The sequence below is a fragment of the Ranitomeya variabilis genome, chromosome 4 (assembly GCF_051348905.1).
Source record: "Ranitomeya variabilis isolate aRanVar5 chromosome 4, aRanVar5.hap1, whole genome shotgun sequence".
In the NCBI taxonomy this organism is placed as follows: domain Eukaryota; kingdom Metazoa; phylum Chordata; class Amphibia; order Anura; family Dendrobatidae; genus Ranitomeya; species Ranitomeya variabilis.
Window position 1 is genome coordinate 440914870 of NC_135235.1, and position 18491 is coordinate 440933360.

The 18491-nt window shown below is 46.9% G+C and overlaps 1 protein-coding gene across 1 annotated transcript in view; it reads left to right on the forward strand.

The window, feature by feature from the left end:
• USP36 (ubiquitin specific peptidase 36) overlaps nt 1-18491 on the forward strand; it is a 64336-nt gene that overhangs the window by 23501 nt on the left and 22344 nt on the right. The window contains exons 8-12 of the mRNA XM_077251466.1: nt 6262-6344; nt 6632-6743; nt 6847-6987; nt 10573-10673; nt 11251-11389. Coding sequence (XP_077107581.1) covers nt 6262-6344; nt 6632-6743; nt 6847-6987; nt 10573-10673; nt 11251-11389 — 576 coding nt within the window. The remainder of the gene's footprint in view (nt 1-6261; nt 6345-6631; nt 6744-6846; nt 6988-10572; nt 10674-11250; nt 11390-18491) is intronic.

Below are 18491 nucleotides of genomic sequence, written 5' to 3' on the forward strand. Positions count from 1 at the left end.
TTTTAACTTCTTTATCTGTTTTATTTTTATGGCCACCAAAACTGCTTTTTTTTTTTTTTTTTTCTTTTGTGTACTTTGTCTAAACTGGCACTGCACTAATCTTAAAAGCTCCTTAGATAAAACTGGAATGTAAGAGAAGAATATTGCCAGATGAGATTCTCCACTAATGCAAATTTGCCTTGTCACTGCCACTAATGACACTCTCAAGCACATTGGCTTTAGATTCATTATTGCAGAATAAGAACCGTATGTAAGTGTCCCATTGCTCTAAACAAAATTTTAATACTGTAAGTGAGATGCTTTTTCAGAAGTAAAAAAATCTGACAGTCTTTGGCTGTCAAAATTTTTAGCTAAAAGCAATTTAGCAACAGCATCTGCCAGGTAAGGCTTCTTTCACACTTCCGTCGGTACGGGGCCGTCACAAAGCGTCGGCACGAGTTTGCCTGACAGTTTAATGTGTATGGAGTCACCGGGCAGATGATTGTCGGGAGTGTTAGGGACTATCAGCACAGAATGACTGTTCAAAGTTGAGTCCTGTTGCTTGGCGCTTCATGGCGGGGCCTAATATTTCAATACGCCTTCCCACCTGCTTCTTTTTCCTTGATGTCCACTTCCCCCCCGCTTTTCCTTGACTGCTCTGGCCTCATAGAGCTAGGGAAGGGAGGAGATTGATATAGAAAGCAGGTGTGAAGGTGTGTATAAGTGATTGGCCCCTTCCATGAAGCACTGAGCTACTGTACTTAGTATGAACAGTGATTGCGTGCTGACAGTCCTTTTAACCCCTTAATGACCAGGCCAAATTTTGCAATTCTGACCACTGTCACTTTAAGGTTATAACTCTGGAATGCTTCAACGTTTCCCACTGATTTAGAGAGTGTTTTTCCGTGACATAATGTTCTTCATGATAGTGGTAAAATTTCTTCGATATGACTTGCCTTTATTTGTGAAAAAAGCTGAAATTTGGCAAAAATTTTGAAAATTTCACAATTTTCAAACTTTGAATTCTTACTCCCTAAAATCAGAGTTATGTCACACAAAATGGTTAAATTAACATTTCCCACATGTCTACTTTACAGCAGCACAATTTCTCTTTCGCCTCATTGGGGTACACAGACCGTGGGTGTATGCTGCTGCCACTAGGAGGCTGACACTAAGTGAAACAAAGAAAGTTAGCTCCTCCTCTGCAGTATTCACTCTCCTGCTGGCTCTCAGCTAACCAGTTCTTGCTTAGTGTCTGTAGGAGGCACACGGACTGGTCTGTTATTCAGACCCAAAAACTCTTTTTACCTTTACAACGGACGAATGGGGCGACGGATTCTTTCATGTTCCGATCTCCCCGAACCAACAACAGGCGAGCACGGCAGTGTTACCTCTCCGTATCCTCTCCTGTGACGTGGGAAGCCACTGCCTGAGCTGATTCTAGGGGCGACGGGCCCCTTCAAGGGCACCGATCTCCCCCCTCCCTTATCAGACGAGCACTGGAGTGTCACCTCCATGTATCCTCTTCTGCAGCCAGGCCTAACGCCAGACAACCTGCCCTTGCCACCCGGAGACCTGAACTCTGTGGATGTACAGAGGCACCCCTTTTTGGTGTCCGAGCACCCCCTTTGTATCACCACTATTTAGCGGCTGATGCAAGAAAGCGGATGATTCCTCTCCACGTCCCTGTTAAGAGGATGGTGGATCGAGGGTTCCTAATTTTCTACTCTGCCACTTGGCAGACTAACCGGGTAGAATTTCTTGTGGTATACCTACCAGTATTCCTGCCCGATGTATCATCAATTAAAATACCACAGACGGTCGGATAGCAAATCTGGTACGTCTTGTGGCTTCGGGTTCAGCGCTCTACCCTTCCTTAGCCGCCACATGGGTTGCTTGACCAATAGTCTCCTGGTCAGAGACCTTAACTACTTCGATTCACACAAGTAACCTTTCCCCGAAGACAGTACAGCTGGCCAATCAAATCTTCTGAGCGGGAGACTAACAAGGGATCGTATCTTTTCTACAGAAGCTTTGTCCAGGATAGATCTAAGGGATCTTGGTTCCAAAAAGGGGGAATGAAAAGTAAGACCATTCCTGGACCTCAAACTTCTAACAACCTTTGACAAGGTCCTCCTTTTTCAGATGGAGTTCCTCCGCTCAGCCATTACTTCAACAGAAAAAGGTGGAGTTTCTGGCATCCATCGACATTCGGGATTCTTACCCTCATATTCCTTTTTTTCCCCTCTACAATAATCCCTTCGCCTTTCCATTCGCGAACAGCATTTTCAAGTCACGACCTTGCCCTTCGGCCTGACTACCGCACCAGAGTGGTCGCAAGGGTCATGGCAGTTGTCATGTGCCTCTTGCACCCTAGAAGCATGGTCGCCCTGCCCTATTTGGTCGACTTTCTAGCCGCTCTTCCAGGACTACACTGAGTCGTCTATATCACTTCCAATACCCTCTCACTTGGGCTAGCAGCTAAACTTAGACAAGTTTTTTCCTCATTCCCAGCCCAGCAGATCCTTTTTGAGGATGATCCTGCACAAGAAGGATGGTAATTCTCTCTCGAGTCAATTTCGTGGCCCTTCAACAGGGAGCTCGTGCACTTGATCACTCATTCCCTCGGTTCATTCAATTCGCTAGGAGGGTTCTGAGGAAAAAGACAATGGAAGCAGTTTCTTTCGCTCCGCTCGTTTTCAGCAAGTCAATCAGGCTTTCAAAGGGTAGTCTCTGAGCTCCTTCCTCATCCAGGGCCTTCTCCTGGTCCAATGGTTATTAGGGAATACCAATGCCAGTCTTCTCCCGATCATTGTTCTGGGGATCCGAACGGTACGGCTAATCCTACAGCAGGTCCACTGCCTTCAGGCGGGTCAACCATCCGTCTTCAATTAGATAATGCCACGGCTGTGCCATAAGTCAACCATCTAGCAGGTACCCACAGTCAAGCGCCATGGCCGAGGTACCTTGCACTCTCTGATGGGCCGAGATCTATCATTCGGTGATCTCAGCAGTACATATCCCTGGAGTAGAACACTGGGCGGCAGACATATTCAGCCGTCAGGGTTTCTCCTCAAGTGAGTGGGAACTTCACTCGGAAGTCTTCCATCAGATCTGCCTTCACTGGAGTACTCCAGATGTAGGTCGGATGGCGTCCAAACTGAACACCAATGTACTCCAGTTCATGGTTTGTCCTTGAGATCCAAGACCATCGCAGTGCATGCTCTGTTTTTCCATAACCCCTCTTCCACTACTTCTGAGATCTTTTTGGAAGCAGGAAGGGGCCCCAGTGATCCCGGAAGACCCACACTGACCATGTCAGGTTTTCTCGCTTGCGGTACTAGTATTTTTCTGTCTTATTGCGACAAAACTGCAAATATGGACTTTCTCGCAGGGAGTCTTCACCTTTAGTTCTTCCCTACCGTGTACCGTTAGATCTTTGGGACCTTAATGGTCCTGGGGATCTTACAGTAGACTCCTTTTTTGATCCGGACAGACTTTACTATCAGGGAAGGTCGCTCCCCTTTTTTCTCTGCGTTCCTGTCATCCTGATGAGTCTTCAGAGCTCGCCGCTCTGTTCTTTCAGACTTTTTTTCTTATTACCATCAAGGCAAGGTTGCCCTCAGGCCATCTGCTTCCCTTGTTACCAAGGTGGTATTGTATTCCCACTGTTGCAGGGGCATCGTCCTTCTCTCATCTCTTTCGGCTCCAGGCCACAAAACGGAATGGGTTCTCCATAATCTGGAAGAAGTGAGTGCTCCGAGTGGGTACGTATCGAGGACTGCGTCCTTCTGAAGGTTGGACACTTTACTTGGGCTTCTCGATGGTAAGAAGGCTTCCTGACGGTCACAGGAAGGGTTTAGCCATTTAATCAGCCGTGTTAGCCTGGTGGATTCTTTTGACCATCCAGGAGTCCTTCCGTGCTAGATGTCAGCCTGTCTCCCTGTCTGCGGGCTCTAGGCACCAGACGTCAGCAAGCACGGCCGCAAGCTTGCGAATTCCTCCAGTCCGCATGCATTCTTGAAGTACTATAATTCCCACACTTCCACAGATGTGAGTCTGGGCAGGCGGACTCTGCAGGCCGCGGTGGCGCACTAGTAAGTAGCGGTTACACGGCCTGATCTGATGTTGTCCCCACCCAGGGACTGCTTTGGGACGTCCCACGGTCTGTGTCCCCCAATGAGGCGAAGGAGAAATAAGGATTTTTGTGTACTCACCGTAAAATCCTTTTCTCCGAGCCATTCATTGGGGGACACAGCTGCCTCCCTATTATTAGTTTGTGCTTGTTTTATAATTTGACATGCTATACTCTCATATATAATGTGACATGCTACACGCTCATATGTTGTTACTGATCTCCTACTGCTTTTGCACCGAACTGGTTAGCTGAGAAGCCAGCAGGAGGGTGTATACTGCAGGGGAGGAGCTAACTTTCTTTGTATCACTTAGTGTCAGCCTCCTAGTGGCAGCAGCATACACCCACGGTCTGTGTCCCCCCCAATGAATGGCTCAGAGAAAAGGATTTTACGGTGAGTACACAAAAATCCTTATTTTTGAAGCATATTTTTTGGTTAGGTAGTTATAAGGGTTAAAAGTTGACCAGCGATTTGACATTTTTCCAACAAAATTTTAAAAAAACTTTTAGAGACTACCTCGCATTTGAAGTGACTTTGCGGGGCCTATGTGACAGAAAATACATGACACAATTCTTAAAACTGCACCCCTCAATGTGCTCAAAACCACATTCAAGAAGTTTATTAGCCCTTCAGGTGCTTCAAAGAAACTGAAGCAACATGGAAGGAAAATAATGAACATTTAATTTTTTTTTTTTTCACGAAAAATGTACTTTAGACCCGAACTTTTTTAATTTTCACAAGAGTAGCAGTAGAAAATAGACCCAAAATTTTTTGTCAATTTTTGTGAGGGAAATCTACAGTTTGGGCTTTTGGAAGGGAAGGAGCACTATTTAAGTTTGCTGAATAATTATCGGACACCATGGTGCGTTTGGAGAGCTCCTGATGTGCCTACACAGTGGAAACACCCCCATAAGTGACCCCATTTTGGAAACCACATCGCTCAAGGAGGGGGGGGCCGCATCATTTCACTCTCTTCTGACACATGTATCATGTCAGAAGAGAGAGAAATCATTGAAACATGTCTGCATCATTAGTAGTTGGATTTAAAGATATTGAGGGAAATACATGAGAATTCTGTTTCAATCCGCACAAAAGAAAATGGCATTAATTCTGTTTGTTAGATTTATAGTCTTTTGGGCAATTTTTGCTCATCGCTACAGTTTTCAAAAGTTAAACCAAATATTATTTTAAAGTAAGGAAATTGCCGGGTGGCTGAAGGAAGAGCATTGTTTAACAAGTCTAGCAAAATGGCCCATATGTATGGACCACAGTGACAACTATGGGACATCTTCTGTTTTAAAGGGAACCTATCACCCCGTTTTTTAAAGATTAGATAAAAATAGTGTGAAATAGGGGCAGAGCTGGGCTTTACATTAGTGCCTCTTTGGTGCCTTTACACCCCTGTTAGGCTGCCCAAATACCTTTGTGAAGTGTCCGTTTTGTCCTGTCACTCAAGCTGGTCAGGTCGGATGGGCGTGGTCACAGCGCTGTTTGTCCCCCAGGATCCTGCTCATCATTACATTGGTGGCGTAGTGGTGTGCGCATGTCCAGCAGATGAATCCACTGCACAGGAGATGAATAACGGCGCGGTCTTCGCTATTCAGCCGTTTACCGGTGGGCGCGGCCATCTTTCCTGTGGCCGCGCCTGCGCAGATGGAGCGCTCTGTTGCCCGGGGCTTCAGGAAAATGGCCGCCGCGATCTCCATCTGCGCACGCCGTTATTCATCTCCTGGGCAGTGGATTCATCTGCTGGACATGCGCACACCACTACGCCACCAACGTAATGATGAGCAGGATCCTGGGGGACAAACAGCGCTGTGACCACGCCCATCCGACCTGACCAGCTTGAGTGACAGGACAAAACGGACACTTCACTAAGGTATTTCGGCAGCCTAACGGGGGTGTAAAGGCACCAAAGAGGCACTAATGTAAAGCCCAGCTCTGCCCCTATTTCACACTATTTTTATCTAATCTTTAAAAAACGGGGTGATAGGTTCCCTTTAAGCTTGAGACAGTAATAATCAATCTCCTCCATTCTGTGCAGTTGTACACAAGATGTTTTACATGTCGATTGAATTTAGTATTTTGCAATTGTTCTTATTGTGAGATGTGTTTTTCTTTATTGTTTTTTTTCTTTTCTTTACAGCACTCAGCCAACATTATTCGTGCCCTGGAGCTGTTCGTAAGATCGGATGTTTTAAGTGGAGAAAATGCCTACATGTGTGCAAAGTAAGAGATATATATACGGTTGGCTTCATTAGCAACATCCCTATAAAAGTAAACCTTTTGTGTAGCATTTTTTTCTCTGAAACCATGCAGTGTTTCAGAGTCAAACATACCCTGCTGAAATCATGAAGCCAACGTCTGATAAATGCCGTCTGTCGATCGGGCAGCATGTATTATCTGCCAGGTACCCTTTCAATAGGGTGTTGCTCAATAATTGCATACTTACTTAAAATCAGCCATTTTTGCTCGTTTTGGTATGGCTTATAGTAATCTTTTTTATTCTTTGCAAGATGTAAAAAGAAAGTTCCTGCCACCAAGAGATTCAGCATTCATCGAGCCTCAAATGTCCTCACGCTGTCGCTTAAAAGATTTGCTAACTTCAGTGGTGGCAAAATAACCAAGGTGAGAAACTAAAATGTACTTGTATTTTAGAATAATGCTAGATTCTAATAACAATAAACATCTTTTGGCTGTTAATTAATTATTGCCTTATGTCATTTTGTAGGATGTTGGATACCCAGAATTTTTGAATATCCGTCCATACATGTCACAGTGTAATGGTGATCCTGTAATGTATGCACTCTATGCTGTTCTTGTACATTCTGGGTACAGTTGCCATGCTGGACATTATTATTGTTATGTAAAGGTAATTATATCTGCAAAATGTGGTTATTTGTTTGAGGCAATCAACTACTGTGATTAAAACCTTCAGGGACTTCAGGATGTCATTAGCTGTTCACTTATGCAGCTGTATTTCTGCTTTTTTAATTTACTGCAGCCTACAAGTCTTCACTTACATTTCACCTCGGTAATGCCCAAACCTACTTGGCCCTCCTCGCTAGCCACAATTCAGCCCGCACTGCCCCAGTACAGCTACCCTATCTCAATTAGCATTCAGACCAAACCACTCTTTGCACTTATTTTTTAGTTAGCCTTTTGCCAGCTTTGCTGTTGTGTGTCCTACAGGAACTGTCTGACTGGTAGAAAAAGCAGAGTTGGAACTTGCTTCAGGACTGCGTGTACAGTGGCATGTAAAAGTTTGGACACCCCAGGTCAAAACTGCCTCTGTTGTGAACAGTTAAACGAGTTGAAGATATAATGATCTGTAAAATGGCTGAAGTTAAAGATGACACATTTTCCTTTGTTTTGTTTTTTTAGGCAAAAAATGTAGTTTTTTACATTTTAAAAATTTCAAAAAGGAAAATGGACTAATGCAAAACTTTGAGCACCCTCGGGAGATTTGTGTGCTCAGAAAATTTTCACCAAAGTTTGATACCTTAACCCTAGAAAGCATACCCCTAGAAATCTACACATTCACGCACCTGGGGCCTTTTAGGCCTGTTTACAATTATCATGGAATAACTCAAATAATACTTTTCAAAATTTATTTTACAATTGCAAGTTAAGGATGCATTCCAACTAGCGCTGGGGTCCGCCAGGAGGGGATCCGTAATGGATCTGACCTCCTGGTGACCCCAGCTAAGGCTGGCGGAATCCTGGAGTTACCAGGAGGTCAGATCCATTATGGATCCCCTTCTGGCGAACCCCAGCGCTACTGGGAACACAGCCTAAGATGTGTATATTTCAAAACATAATTATGTGCATAAAACAACAAAAAAGTCAGTAAATGGGCATGCCAAATATAGGCATTCTATATGCAATTTTTTTATGAAAACATTTTTTGGTTGTAGCAAACTTGGTGCAGGAATATTTATTTGTAACTTTACATATTCCCCTGACAATTCTCGCATATTATTTTTTCGGCTGAATGTTCCTTGCATACATTTTGTCCACAAGTAGAACAGAAACGCTCCGATTTTCTTTCCTTCTTTGCTGGACAAATATAACAGCGCTTTCTTTCTTTTTCTCTTTGCTCTGGATGTTCCAGAAAGCGTATTCCACATCGGATCATTGCCTCCGTAATTTGCCTCCTTGATAAGCGTATCATGCTGCTTCTCTCCATCATAGTAGGCATCAAAAGTTCATAACAAAGTTCTGTCAAAAATAGATGTCTCTTGTCTTTCCTGTTGGCATGGAATTCTGGATTAGTTTGACAATAAACAATGTAGCTATTGAGGGCTGACACATCAAGGATATTGGAAAAAAGGGAATGCAGAATCCACACTCTTCCCAGCAATAGCAGAGTCATAAAAGTTCTTCCCCAGCAACAATACAGACAAAAAGACTGAGTATCACATGTAAACCTACTGGGGCCTTTTAGGCCTGTACGTGCGTGAATATGGGGTAGTCCTAAAAAAAGGTTGTTATACCGAAATGTCTGTAACATAAAAATATATGAATAACTGGAAATTACTAACCACTATATACCTGAGGATTACCTAGATTTTCAAAATTCTAACTAAAGTACTTTTACAGAAAATAGAAAACAAGTAACCTGGCAGGCCTGCGAGGCCCCAGGTATGCGTTCTAGGGTTAATTAGCCTGTTGGGCGTATGGCTTGTTCGCTATCACCGTTAGGAAAGGCCAGCTATAAATCCCAGTCTCCTGTAACCTTGTGCCAAAAAACAGCAGCCATGGGTTCTTCTAAGCACCTGCCTAGCACTCTGAAAATGGAGGCCCACAAAGCCGGAGAAGGCTATAATAAGATGGCAAAGCGGTTTCAAGTTGCCCTCTCCTCAGTTCGCAATGTAATTAAGGCAGTTCCAACAGGAACAGTGGAGGTAAAGATAAGGTCTGGAAGACGAGCAAAATTTGTGAGAGCTGCTTGTAGGATTGCTAGAGAGGGAAATCAGGTTCTCCTTCTTGACTACAAAAGACCTTCAGAAAGATTTAGCAGACTCAGGAGTTGTGGTACATTGTTCTACTGTTCAGAGACACCTGCACAAATATGGCCTTTTATGGAAGAGGCATCAGAAGAAAACCTCTCCTGCAACCTCACCATAAATGTCAGAATCAGAACTATGCAAAAGAACATCTAGACAAGCCTGATACATCTTGGAACAAGTCCTGTGGGCCGATGAGGTTATAATAGAACTCTTTGGCCACAATGATCAAAGGTATGCATGGAGAAAAAAGGGCAGAGAATTTCAGGAAAGGAACATCTTGCCATCCATTAAGCATGGGGGTGGATCAATCATGCTTTGGGGTTGTACTTTAGCTAATGGCAGGGGGAACATTTAATGGGTAGGGGAACAATGAATTCAATGAAATATCAACAAATTCTTGATGAAAACATAACATCAGCTATAAAAAAAGCTGAAGTTGAAAAGAGGATGGCTTCTACAAATGGATAATGATCCTAAACATACTCCAAAATCCACAATAGACTACCTCAAAAGGTGCAAGCTGAAGGTTTTACAATGGCCCTCACAGTCCTCTGATCTGAATATCATTGAAAATCGGTGGCTAGACCTCAAAACAGCAGTGCATGCAAGACGACCCAGGAATCTCACAGAACTGGAAGGATTTTCCAAGGAAGAATGGATAAAAATCCCTCAAACAAGAATTGAGACTCCTGGCTGGCTACAAAAAGTGTTATACTTTCAAAAGGGGGTGCTAGTTGGTACTAACCATTCAGGATGCCAAAACTTTTCCATCGGTCCACTTTCCTTTTTGTAATTTTTAAAATAGAAAAGATGAAAATAATTTTTTTTTATTTTTTTTTTTCTAAAATACAAAGGAAATGTGTCCTCCTTAACGTTAGGCCTTTTAGAGATCATTCTATCTTCAACCTTAACTGTTCACAATATCAGTAATGCTTGACCACAGGTGCCCATAACTCTACATGTCACTGTACCTCTGTGCGCCCATCTGCTGTATGAACAAATGCAAGAGAGCTCAGGCGGAGTTTTTGTATTTGTAATTTTGATTTGTGTCCAGCATAACAGTATGCATCTCAAAGAGAACCTTTCAGCACGATTTTGGAATGTAAAGACATAGCTGTAATACAGATTAAATTGATATCTTTGAAGAAATCCGCTTTGTTGTTTTTCTTTAATCACCATTTAAAGCTTTCTATTACTTAGATTTTGGAGCACAGGGGCCGGGCTGTACACTGGGTCTTCTCCTCCCTGTCTGTGATTTCCCCAGCCCCTCTGCCTGCCTCCGGTCTGTAAATGACATGTCAGGGCTGCTATTTCATACAGAGGAGGCAGATCATACAAAGACTGGAGGCAAGCAGAGGGGCTGGGGAATCACAAACAGGGAGGAAAATATGAAATAGTTTATTATAATGCATTTACCATCATTTTATATACATCGTGTTTTGCAGGCAAGTAATGGACAGTGGTATCAAATGAACGATTCACTCGTTCATGCCAGTAATATCAAGGTTGTGCTAAATCAGCAGGCCTATGTTCTCTTTTATTTGAGGTATGTGTCTGTTTTGATTTTTTTTTCCTCAAACATCTTTATCATCTTCTGTATTCACGGATTACCTATTTACTGTGAAACAAAATTGCAGTGAATAATCATGATAAAAAAGTCAGATATTGCCTTTATGCACTCTCCAACTTTCTTCTTCTTTTTTTTAAATCCTCTCACCATATATGTTTGCGTAATTGTGTGACCCAGTGAGCAGATTTGGAGTTTGCCATAGTTAGCATAGTTTGAGTGTGTATCCTGATTCCACCACTTTAATGACCCCATTCTGTAGTTGAAGGAGAGGTTCAGGCAGCCTTCTATTTTCCCTTCAGTATCTTTGTATCTGTGCTCAGGATGATAGAGAAATTTTTTAAAAAATACATAGAAATTGTCCTGCAAAAAATAAAGCTCTTGCATGGTTATACATACAGGAAAAACAAAGCTATGGCTTTCATAAATTGTACTGTTGATTGTGGCATTGAAAATAAAGAGAGGACATAGCTTATTGGACTTGCTCAGTCAGGCAATATAGCTCTAAACTGACAAATCGCCTTAGTTCATATTTGTATTGTTTCCTGCTTTACAGGGTTCCAGAGTCCAAGAAGAATTTTGATCCCTCTGTCTGTAAAGTGTCACAAAGCCAAATGCCTCGCCCCAGCTCTGTCCCTCCTACTCTGAAGAAGACCCAATCCAATGGCAGCTTGTCATCCCCTCTTATTGGGAAGGTGAGTAATTCAAAGGTCATGCAAATGTTGTTTTATTCCAAGTTTCATTATTTCAATATTAACCAGATTCTCCCTTGTGACAGCGCAGTGCATTTTCTTTCTCGCCTCATTGGGGAACACAGGTAACCATGGGTGTATGCTGCTGTCACTAGGAGGCTGACACTATGCAAATAAAGAAGTAACTCCTCCCTGGCAGTATACACCCTCCAACAGGCACCAGGCAACTCAGTTTTTGCTTAGTGTCTGTAGGAGGCGGACCTGGATCTAACCCCAGATCCGCATTTCTTTTACAGGGATTTGTCGTGTGTTGTTAATAATTTCACCTTTTTCAGATACATTCTTCAGGGTAACAGGGTGCAGTTCTTCTCTCACCCTGTTTTCCCCACTTTGAGCGACCGAGAGAGCAGTGTGGTATCACCCACATCTGACCGCTGGGCAGGACTTTGTCCCCTGTCACCCTTTTGGGTGTTCAGGGTGACCTTCTTCTCGGTGGCCAGTCCTGCCCGTTTTCCCCTCCCCATCCCTCTCCTCAGGAAACTGGCTCTGGCTTTTCCCTCTCTTTTATTCAAACTGTGCGCCCGCCATTTTTTTCTCCTTCTCCCGGCTTTCTTTCTCTCATTCGGCGCTCGCGCGCCCTCTTGTGGCGGCCGGCATTATTGCGGCCGGAAGTTCAGCGCTTGGGGGCGTTCCTTATACTTCCCCCCCTTCGGCGCTTGTATATGCCCACAGCACCACGCTGTCTCCACGCTCTTCCTGCTTTCTGCAGCGTCTGCTCACCGCGTGGAACAGAATCCTCGGGGGAACACAGGCACAGACTTCTGCGGCTACCGCTGTCACTGTCTCTCAGCAGGCTCAGCGCTACTGCTCTCTTGGGCTCCACTACCCCCGGCAGTACTTCTCCTCTTCTGGACAAGGTAATATCCACCTATGTCTGACCCCACTCCGGCCTTTGCCACTACGGCCATCCATTACGCCTGCGCTCTCTGCAAGAAAAAGTGGGCCTCAGGTCAGCCTTCCCCTTTCTGCCAGTCCTGCGTTCCTCCCACCATGTCAGCTCCCCTGGAAGCTCCTAGGTTCCGGGATGAGTGCACTCCCCCGGAGTGGGCTGTTGCTATGTCTCAATCAGTGTCTGACCTGACTAAGGTGTCTCAGTCCCTGGTCCAGGCACTTGAACGTATCCTGCTTCTCTCTAATGCCACCAATGCCACGAACGCCTCGCACGGCGATTCGCTCGCACCTGTCCAAGACCCTCACAGAGGCAGACCGGACAAGAGACAGAAAAATGACCTTATCTAGATCCTCCTCCAGTTCCCCGGGCCACATCGGGATTCCCCTATCTGCCCGTTCCCCCTCCTCGCAGGCGGACGTCAGGTCTGACGTAACCTCTCAGTCGGAATCTGACTCGGATGCAGATCAGACTTCCGGAACACAGGACATGGTAGGTAGCCTTATTTCAGCTATCATTCAGACGCTTGATCTTAAGGAGGATGAGGCAAGCTCTCAGGACGTCTCCGTTTCGTTTAAACGGATTAAACGTCCCTCTAGGGTTTATCCTAATCACAAGGAGTTTGACAACACTACGTCTACACACTGGGAAAACCCTGGTAAACCTTTCCCTGGCAGGAAACGACTAGACGTGTTATACCCTTTTCACTCCGACCTGGTCCCCAAATGGTCAGAGTCTCCTAAGGCCGACCAACCCATCTCCAGGCTATCTTCACAGACAGTTCTGTCTATCCTGGACGCGGCTTCCCTTAAGGACCCCACGGACAGACAGATCGAGACGCTAGCAAAATCGGCATTTGAGGCCTCCGGAGCTTCCCTTTGCCCTAGTTTCGCCTCGTCATGGGTAGCCAGGGCTGTATCAGCCTGGGCCAAGACCCTGCGCAGGGGCATTTTGGCCGCTGCTCCTGCTGAGGAACTGTCTGTTTTGGCGGATCAGATTTCTCTGGCAGGAAAATACCTCATGAATGCCTCCCTTGATGCGGCGGCCTGTTCCACCAGGGCTAACAGCAACATTGTGGCCATTCGCCGGATTCTCTGGCTAAAGGTGTGGAACGCTGACCCCGCCTCTAAGAAATCTCTCACTGGTCTGCCCTTCCAGGGTTCCAGACTCTTCGGCACGCAGCTGGATCAAATGATCTCGGACGCTATGGGTGGTAAGAGTACCTCCTTACCCCAGTCCAAGCCGAAACGTCCCTTCAACACAAGGGGCCCCCAGTCCTTTCGTCCCTTTCGGTCCTTTACCACCTCAGGAAACCCCAACCAGGACCGTTCCTCCTCTCAAGGGGACCGAAGGAAACCTTCTTTCAGGCCTCCGCCGCGCTGGAGAGCTAAGCGTCATCCCGCAAAACCAACTGGATCTCGGAGCCACAGGTTTTCTAATAAATGACGGGTCGCCCCCACCTGGAAATACTTCCAGGGTGGGAGGCTGCCTGCTTCTGTTCTCAGAAGTTTGGCTTTCAGTAGTCGACGACGCCTGGGTCAGGGAGATCGTCACGTCAGGCTACAAAATAGAATTTTCTTCGCCCCCAGGAAGTCGTTTCCTCCTCTCTCGTCATCCCAAACAGCCCTCTCATCTCCCAGGGCTTCTCCAGGCCGTCTATTCGCTTCTCGCCTCGGGAGTCGTAGTGCCGGTTCCTTTTCGCGAGCGGTTTTCGGGTTTTTACTCAAACCTGTTCGTGGTTCCAAAAAAGGACGGTAAGCTCCGTCCGATTTTGGATCTCAAGCGATTAAACCGCCACCTACGGATTCGGCACTTCAGAATGGAATCTCTGCGCTCGGTGATCGCGTCCATGGAACCGGGAGAGTTTCTGTGCTCCGTGGACATTCGGGATGCGTACCTTCACGTTCCGATTTGCGTACAGCATCAGAGGTTCCTCCGGTTCGCGATCCAAGAGCATCATTACCAGTTCACGGCCTTCCCTTTCGGGCTGGCGTCTGCTCCCAGGGTCTTTACAAAGGTCATGGCAGCGGTCATGGCCATTCTGCTCTCAAAAGGGATTTTGGTAATCCCATACCTCGACGACCTCTTGATCAAGGGTCCATCCCGTCGGGATTGCAGCCAGTGCCTCCAGCTTACTCTGGACACGCTTCTTCGCCTCGGCAGGTTAATCAATTACCAGAAGTCTTCCCTGATTCCAACTCAGCGGCTGGAGTTCCTGGGCATGGAATTCGACACCTCTCAGGCTCAGGTCTTTTCTTCCCAAGGAGAAGTTCCTTTTTCTTCGTCGGGGGGTCAGAGCACTAAAGAGCCCGAAACCCCCGTCTCTCCGCTTCGCCATGAGGGTTCTGGGAAAGATGGTCGCCTCCATGGAAGCGGTCCCCTATGCCCAGTTCCACTCTCTCCCCCTCCAGCTGGCCCTTCTGTCGGCCTGGGACAGGAATCCACTTTCCCTGGATCGCCCGTTTTGCCTCTCTCCCAGAGTGAAACAGTCTCTCTTGGTGGACGCTGTCCACCTCCATGCTGCATGGGAGGTCATTTCTCCCTCCCCGCTGGCAGGTGATCACCACCAACGCCAGCCTCCAAGGTTGGGGAGCAGTTTTTCTCCACCTCACGGCCCAGGGCCGCTGGACTGCTCAGGAGGCGCGCCTCCCTATTAACCTCTTGGAAATCAGAGCCATCTTCCTAGCCCTCATCCGCTGGGAGTCTCTCCTTTCAGGGAAACCGGTCCGCATTCAGTCGGACAACGCCACGGCCGTGGCTTACATAAACCATCAGGGAGGGACTCGCAGCACACAAGTCATGGCGGAAGTGGCAAAAATTCTGCGTTGGGCGGAGGGTCACGTTCCCTCTCTGTCAGCCGTCCACATCCGAGGGGTGGACAATTGGGAAGCCGACTTTCTAAGTCGCCAGGGCATCATGGCGGGCGAGTGGTCTCTTCTTCCCGCAATCTTCAACCAGATTTGCCAGGAGTGGGGCGTTCTAGACATCGACTTGATGGCCTCCCGGGCAAACAACAAAGTTCCCCAGTACGTCTCCAGATCTTGGGATTCGATGGCCGTTGGAGTCGACGCCCTCGTGATCTCGTGGGCCCGGTTCCAGATGCCCTATCTGTTTCCACCCCTCCCCTTGATCCCAAGGGTCGTAAAAAAGATCAAGTCAGAAGGGGTCCCCGTGCTCTTGGTAGCTCCGGATTGGCCTCGCAGGGCCTGGTATGCGGAACTGGTGAACATGCTACCAGATGTTCCGTGGAGGCTTCCGGATCTTCCGGACCTTCTTTCGCAGGGGCCCCTCTTCCACCCGAATTTAACGGTATGGCCGTTGAGGCCGCGGTCCTGAAGAACGCGGGTTTTTCTCATAGCGTCATCCAGACTATAAGAGTGAGAAAACAGGCTTCCTCGCGTATTTACCACAGATGTTGGAAGGCCTTCTTCCGGTGGTGTCAGGACAACAATCTGTTTCCTATGACCTTTTCCCTTCCTTCCCTTCTCAGCTTCCTTCAAACGGGTCTAGATTCGGGTCTTTCCCTTAGCACCTTGAAGGGTCAGATCTCCGCTCTTTCCGTTCTTTTTCAAAGAGACCTGGCCTCCCTGCCCCAGGTGAGGACCTTCATCCAGGGGGTCGCTCATATAGCTCCCCCTTATCGTTCTCCTGTAGAGCCTTGGGATCTCAACCTCGTCTTAGACGCCCTCCAGCGTGCGCCCTTTGAACCACTTCAGGACGTTTCCTTCTCACTTCTATCCTGGAAGGTAGCCTTCTTGGTCGCCATCACCTCCATTAGAAGGGTGTCAGAGCTGGCGGCATTATCCTGTTGTTCTCCCTTTCTAGTCCTGCATCAGGACAAAGTGGTTTTTCGTCCGGTTCCTTCCTTCTTACTGAAGGTAGTCTCATCTTTTCACATCAATGAGGACATTGTCCTCCCTTCCTTTTGCCCTTCCCCGGTTCATCCCTTGGAGAAATCTCTTCACAAGTTGGATGTGGTCAGGGCTATCCGGATTTACCTCACCAGAACTGCCTCCTTTCGTCAGGCCGATCCTCTGTTCGTTGTCTCGGATGGGCGTCGAAAGGGGCTCCCCGCCTCTAAGTCCACAATTGCTCGTTGGATCTGTTCGGCGGTTCTGGAGGCATACCGTGTCCAAGACAAACAGCTCCCTTCGGGGGTGAAAGCTCACTCTACCCGGGCTGTGGGAGCTTCCTGGGCAGTTCGTCACCAAGCTTCGGCCTCGCAGGTTTGCAAGACCGCGACGTGGTCATCCATTCACACCTTTGTCAAATTCTACAAGGTGCATACTCCGGCTTCTGCAGACGCGAGCCTGGGTAGGAGGATACTGCAGGCGGCGGTTTCTCACCGGCCGACCTAACTCCTCTTTTTCTGCAGAATACCCGCCCTAGGGACTGCTTTTGGACGTCCCATGGTTACCTGTGTCCCCCAATGAGGCGAGAAAGAAAGAGGGATTTGTGGTTCTTACCGTAAAATCTTTCTTGGAGCCTTCATTGGGGGATACAGCACCCTCCCTTGAAGTTGTACCGTGTTGGCTAACGTGCCGTTGTTGTGGGTTGGTACATAGATTGAGTTATATATTACCTGTTCCTACTACTGCTTTTGCACCATCTGAGTTGCCTGGTGCCTGTCGGAGGGTGTATACTGCCGGGAAGGAGCTACTTCTTCTTTATTTGCATAGTGTCAGCCTCCTAGTGACAGCAGCATACACCCATGGTTACCTGTGTCCCCCAATGAAGGCTCCAATAAAGAGATTTTACGGTAAGAACCAAAAATCCCTCTTTTCCATGGAATCTGTCACTAAGTATGTGTATCAACAGTGTGCACTAACTTGTCAACATGGTGTCTGTGAGATCGTACAAAGGGAGGGGTGTGTCGACTTCACTCACCTTCGGGGAGGGGAGAGAATGACCCAGCAGGGATTGGCTCTCTGGTGCCACCATTTACCCCAGGTCAGTCAGGGAACTGCACCGAGGACAAATAGATGCTGGAGAGGCTTGAGGAGCTCCCAGTGAGGGGGGGCTATATATCACCAGTCCAAGCTGGGGATATATACATACCTCCCGGCCATCACTGTCAGAGTTCCTCACTAACACAGTATGGTATGCTGCCACCAGTTCCTCGTTAAATATAAGCCTCGTCCGACAACCAGCTTATATTGGGTCAGAAGCCAACCCTGGTTAGCGTATAATAACCAACCGAGTATTGGGATTCATGAATCGAGATAAAAGAGCAGCCCAAGATTAATTTTGTATTTAATTGCCGAAAGGCACACTAGTGAGAGAGAGTGTGTGTATGTATGTGTGTGTGTGTGTGTGTGTGTGTATATATATATATATATCCCGTATATATTCGAGTATAAGCCGACCCCCCCTAATTTTGCCACAAAAAACTGGGAAAACTTATTGACTCAAGTATAAGCCTAGGGTGGAAAATACAGCAGCTACCGGTGAATTTCAAAAATAAAAATAGATGCTCCATACCGTTCATTATTGCCCCAAAGGAGGTTCCATATAAAGCTGTGCCATATATAATGCTCCATACCGTTGATTATTGCCCCATAGATGCTCCTTATTAAGCTGTGCCATATATGCTCTGCACTGTTCATTGTTGCCCCATAGATGTGCCATATAAATCTGTGCCATATATAGTGCTCTGCCCAGTTGCCCCATAGATGTGCCATATAAATCTGTGCCATATATAGTGCTCTGCACCGTTGCCCCATAGATGTGCCATATAAATCTGTGCCATATATAGTGCTCTGCACCGTTGCCCCATAGATACTCCACATAAATCTGTGCCATATATAACGCTGCTGCTGCAATAAAAAAAAAAAAAAAAAAACACATACTCACCTCTCTTGCTTGCAGCTCCTCAGCGTCCCGTCCCGGCGTCTCTCTGCACTGACTGATCAGGCAGAGGGCGGCGCGCACACTATATGCGTCATCGCGCCCTCTGACCTGAACAGTCAGAACAAGAGGACGCGAAGACAGAGCGGCGCCCGGCGGGTGGAACGTGGACAGGTGAATATAAAATACTCACCTAGTCCCGGCGATCCTGGTGCTCCCCCTGCCTGTCACACTGTCTTTGGGTGCCGCAGCTCTTCCTCTGTCACCGGCACCGCTGATTAGAGAAATGAATTTGCGGCTCCACCCCTA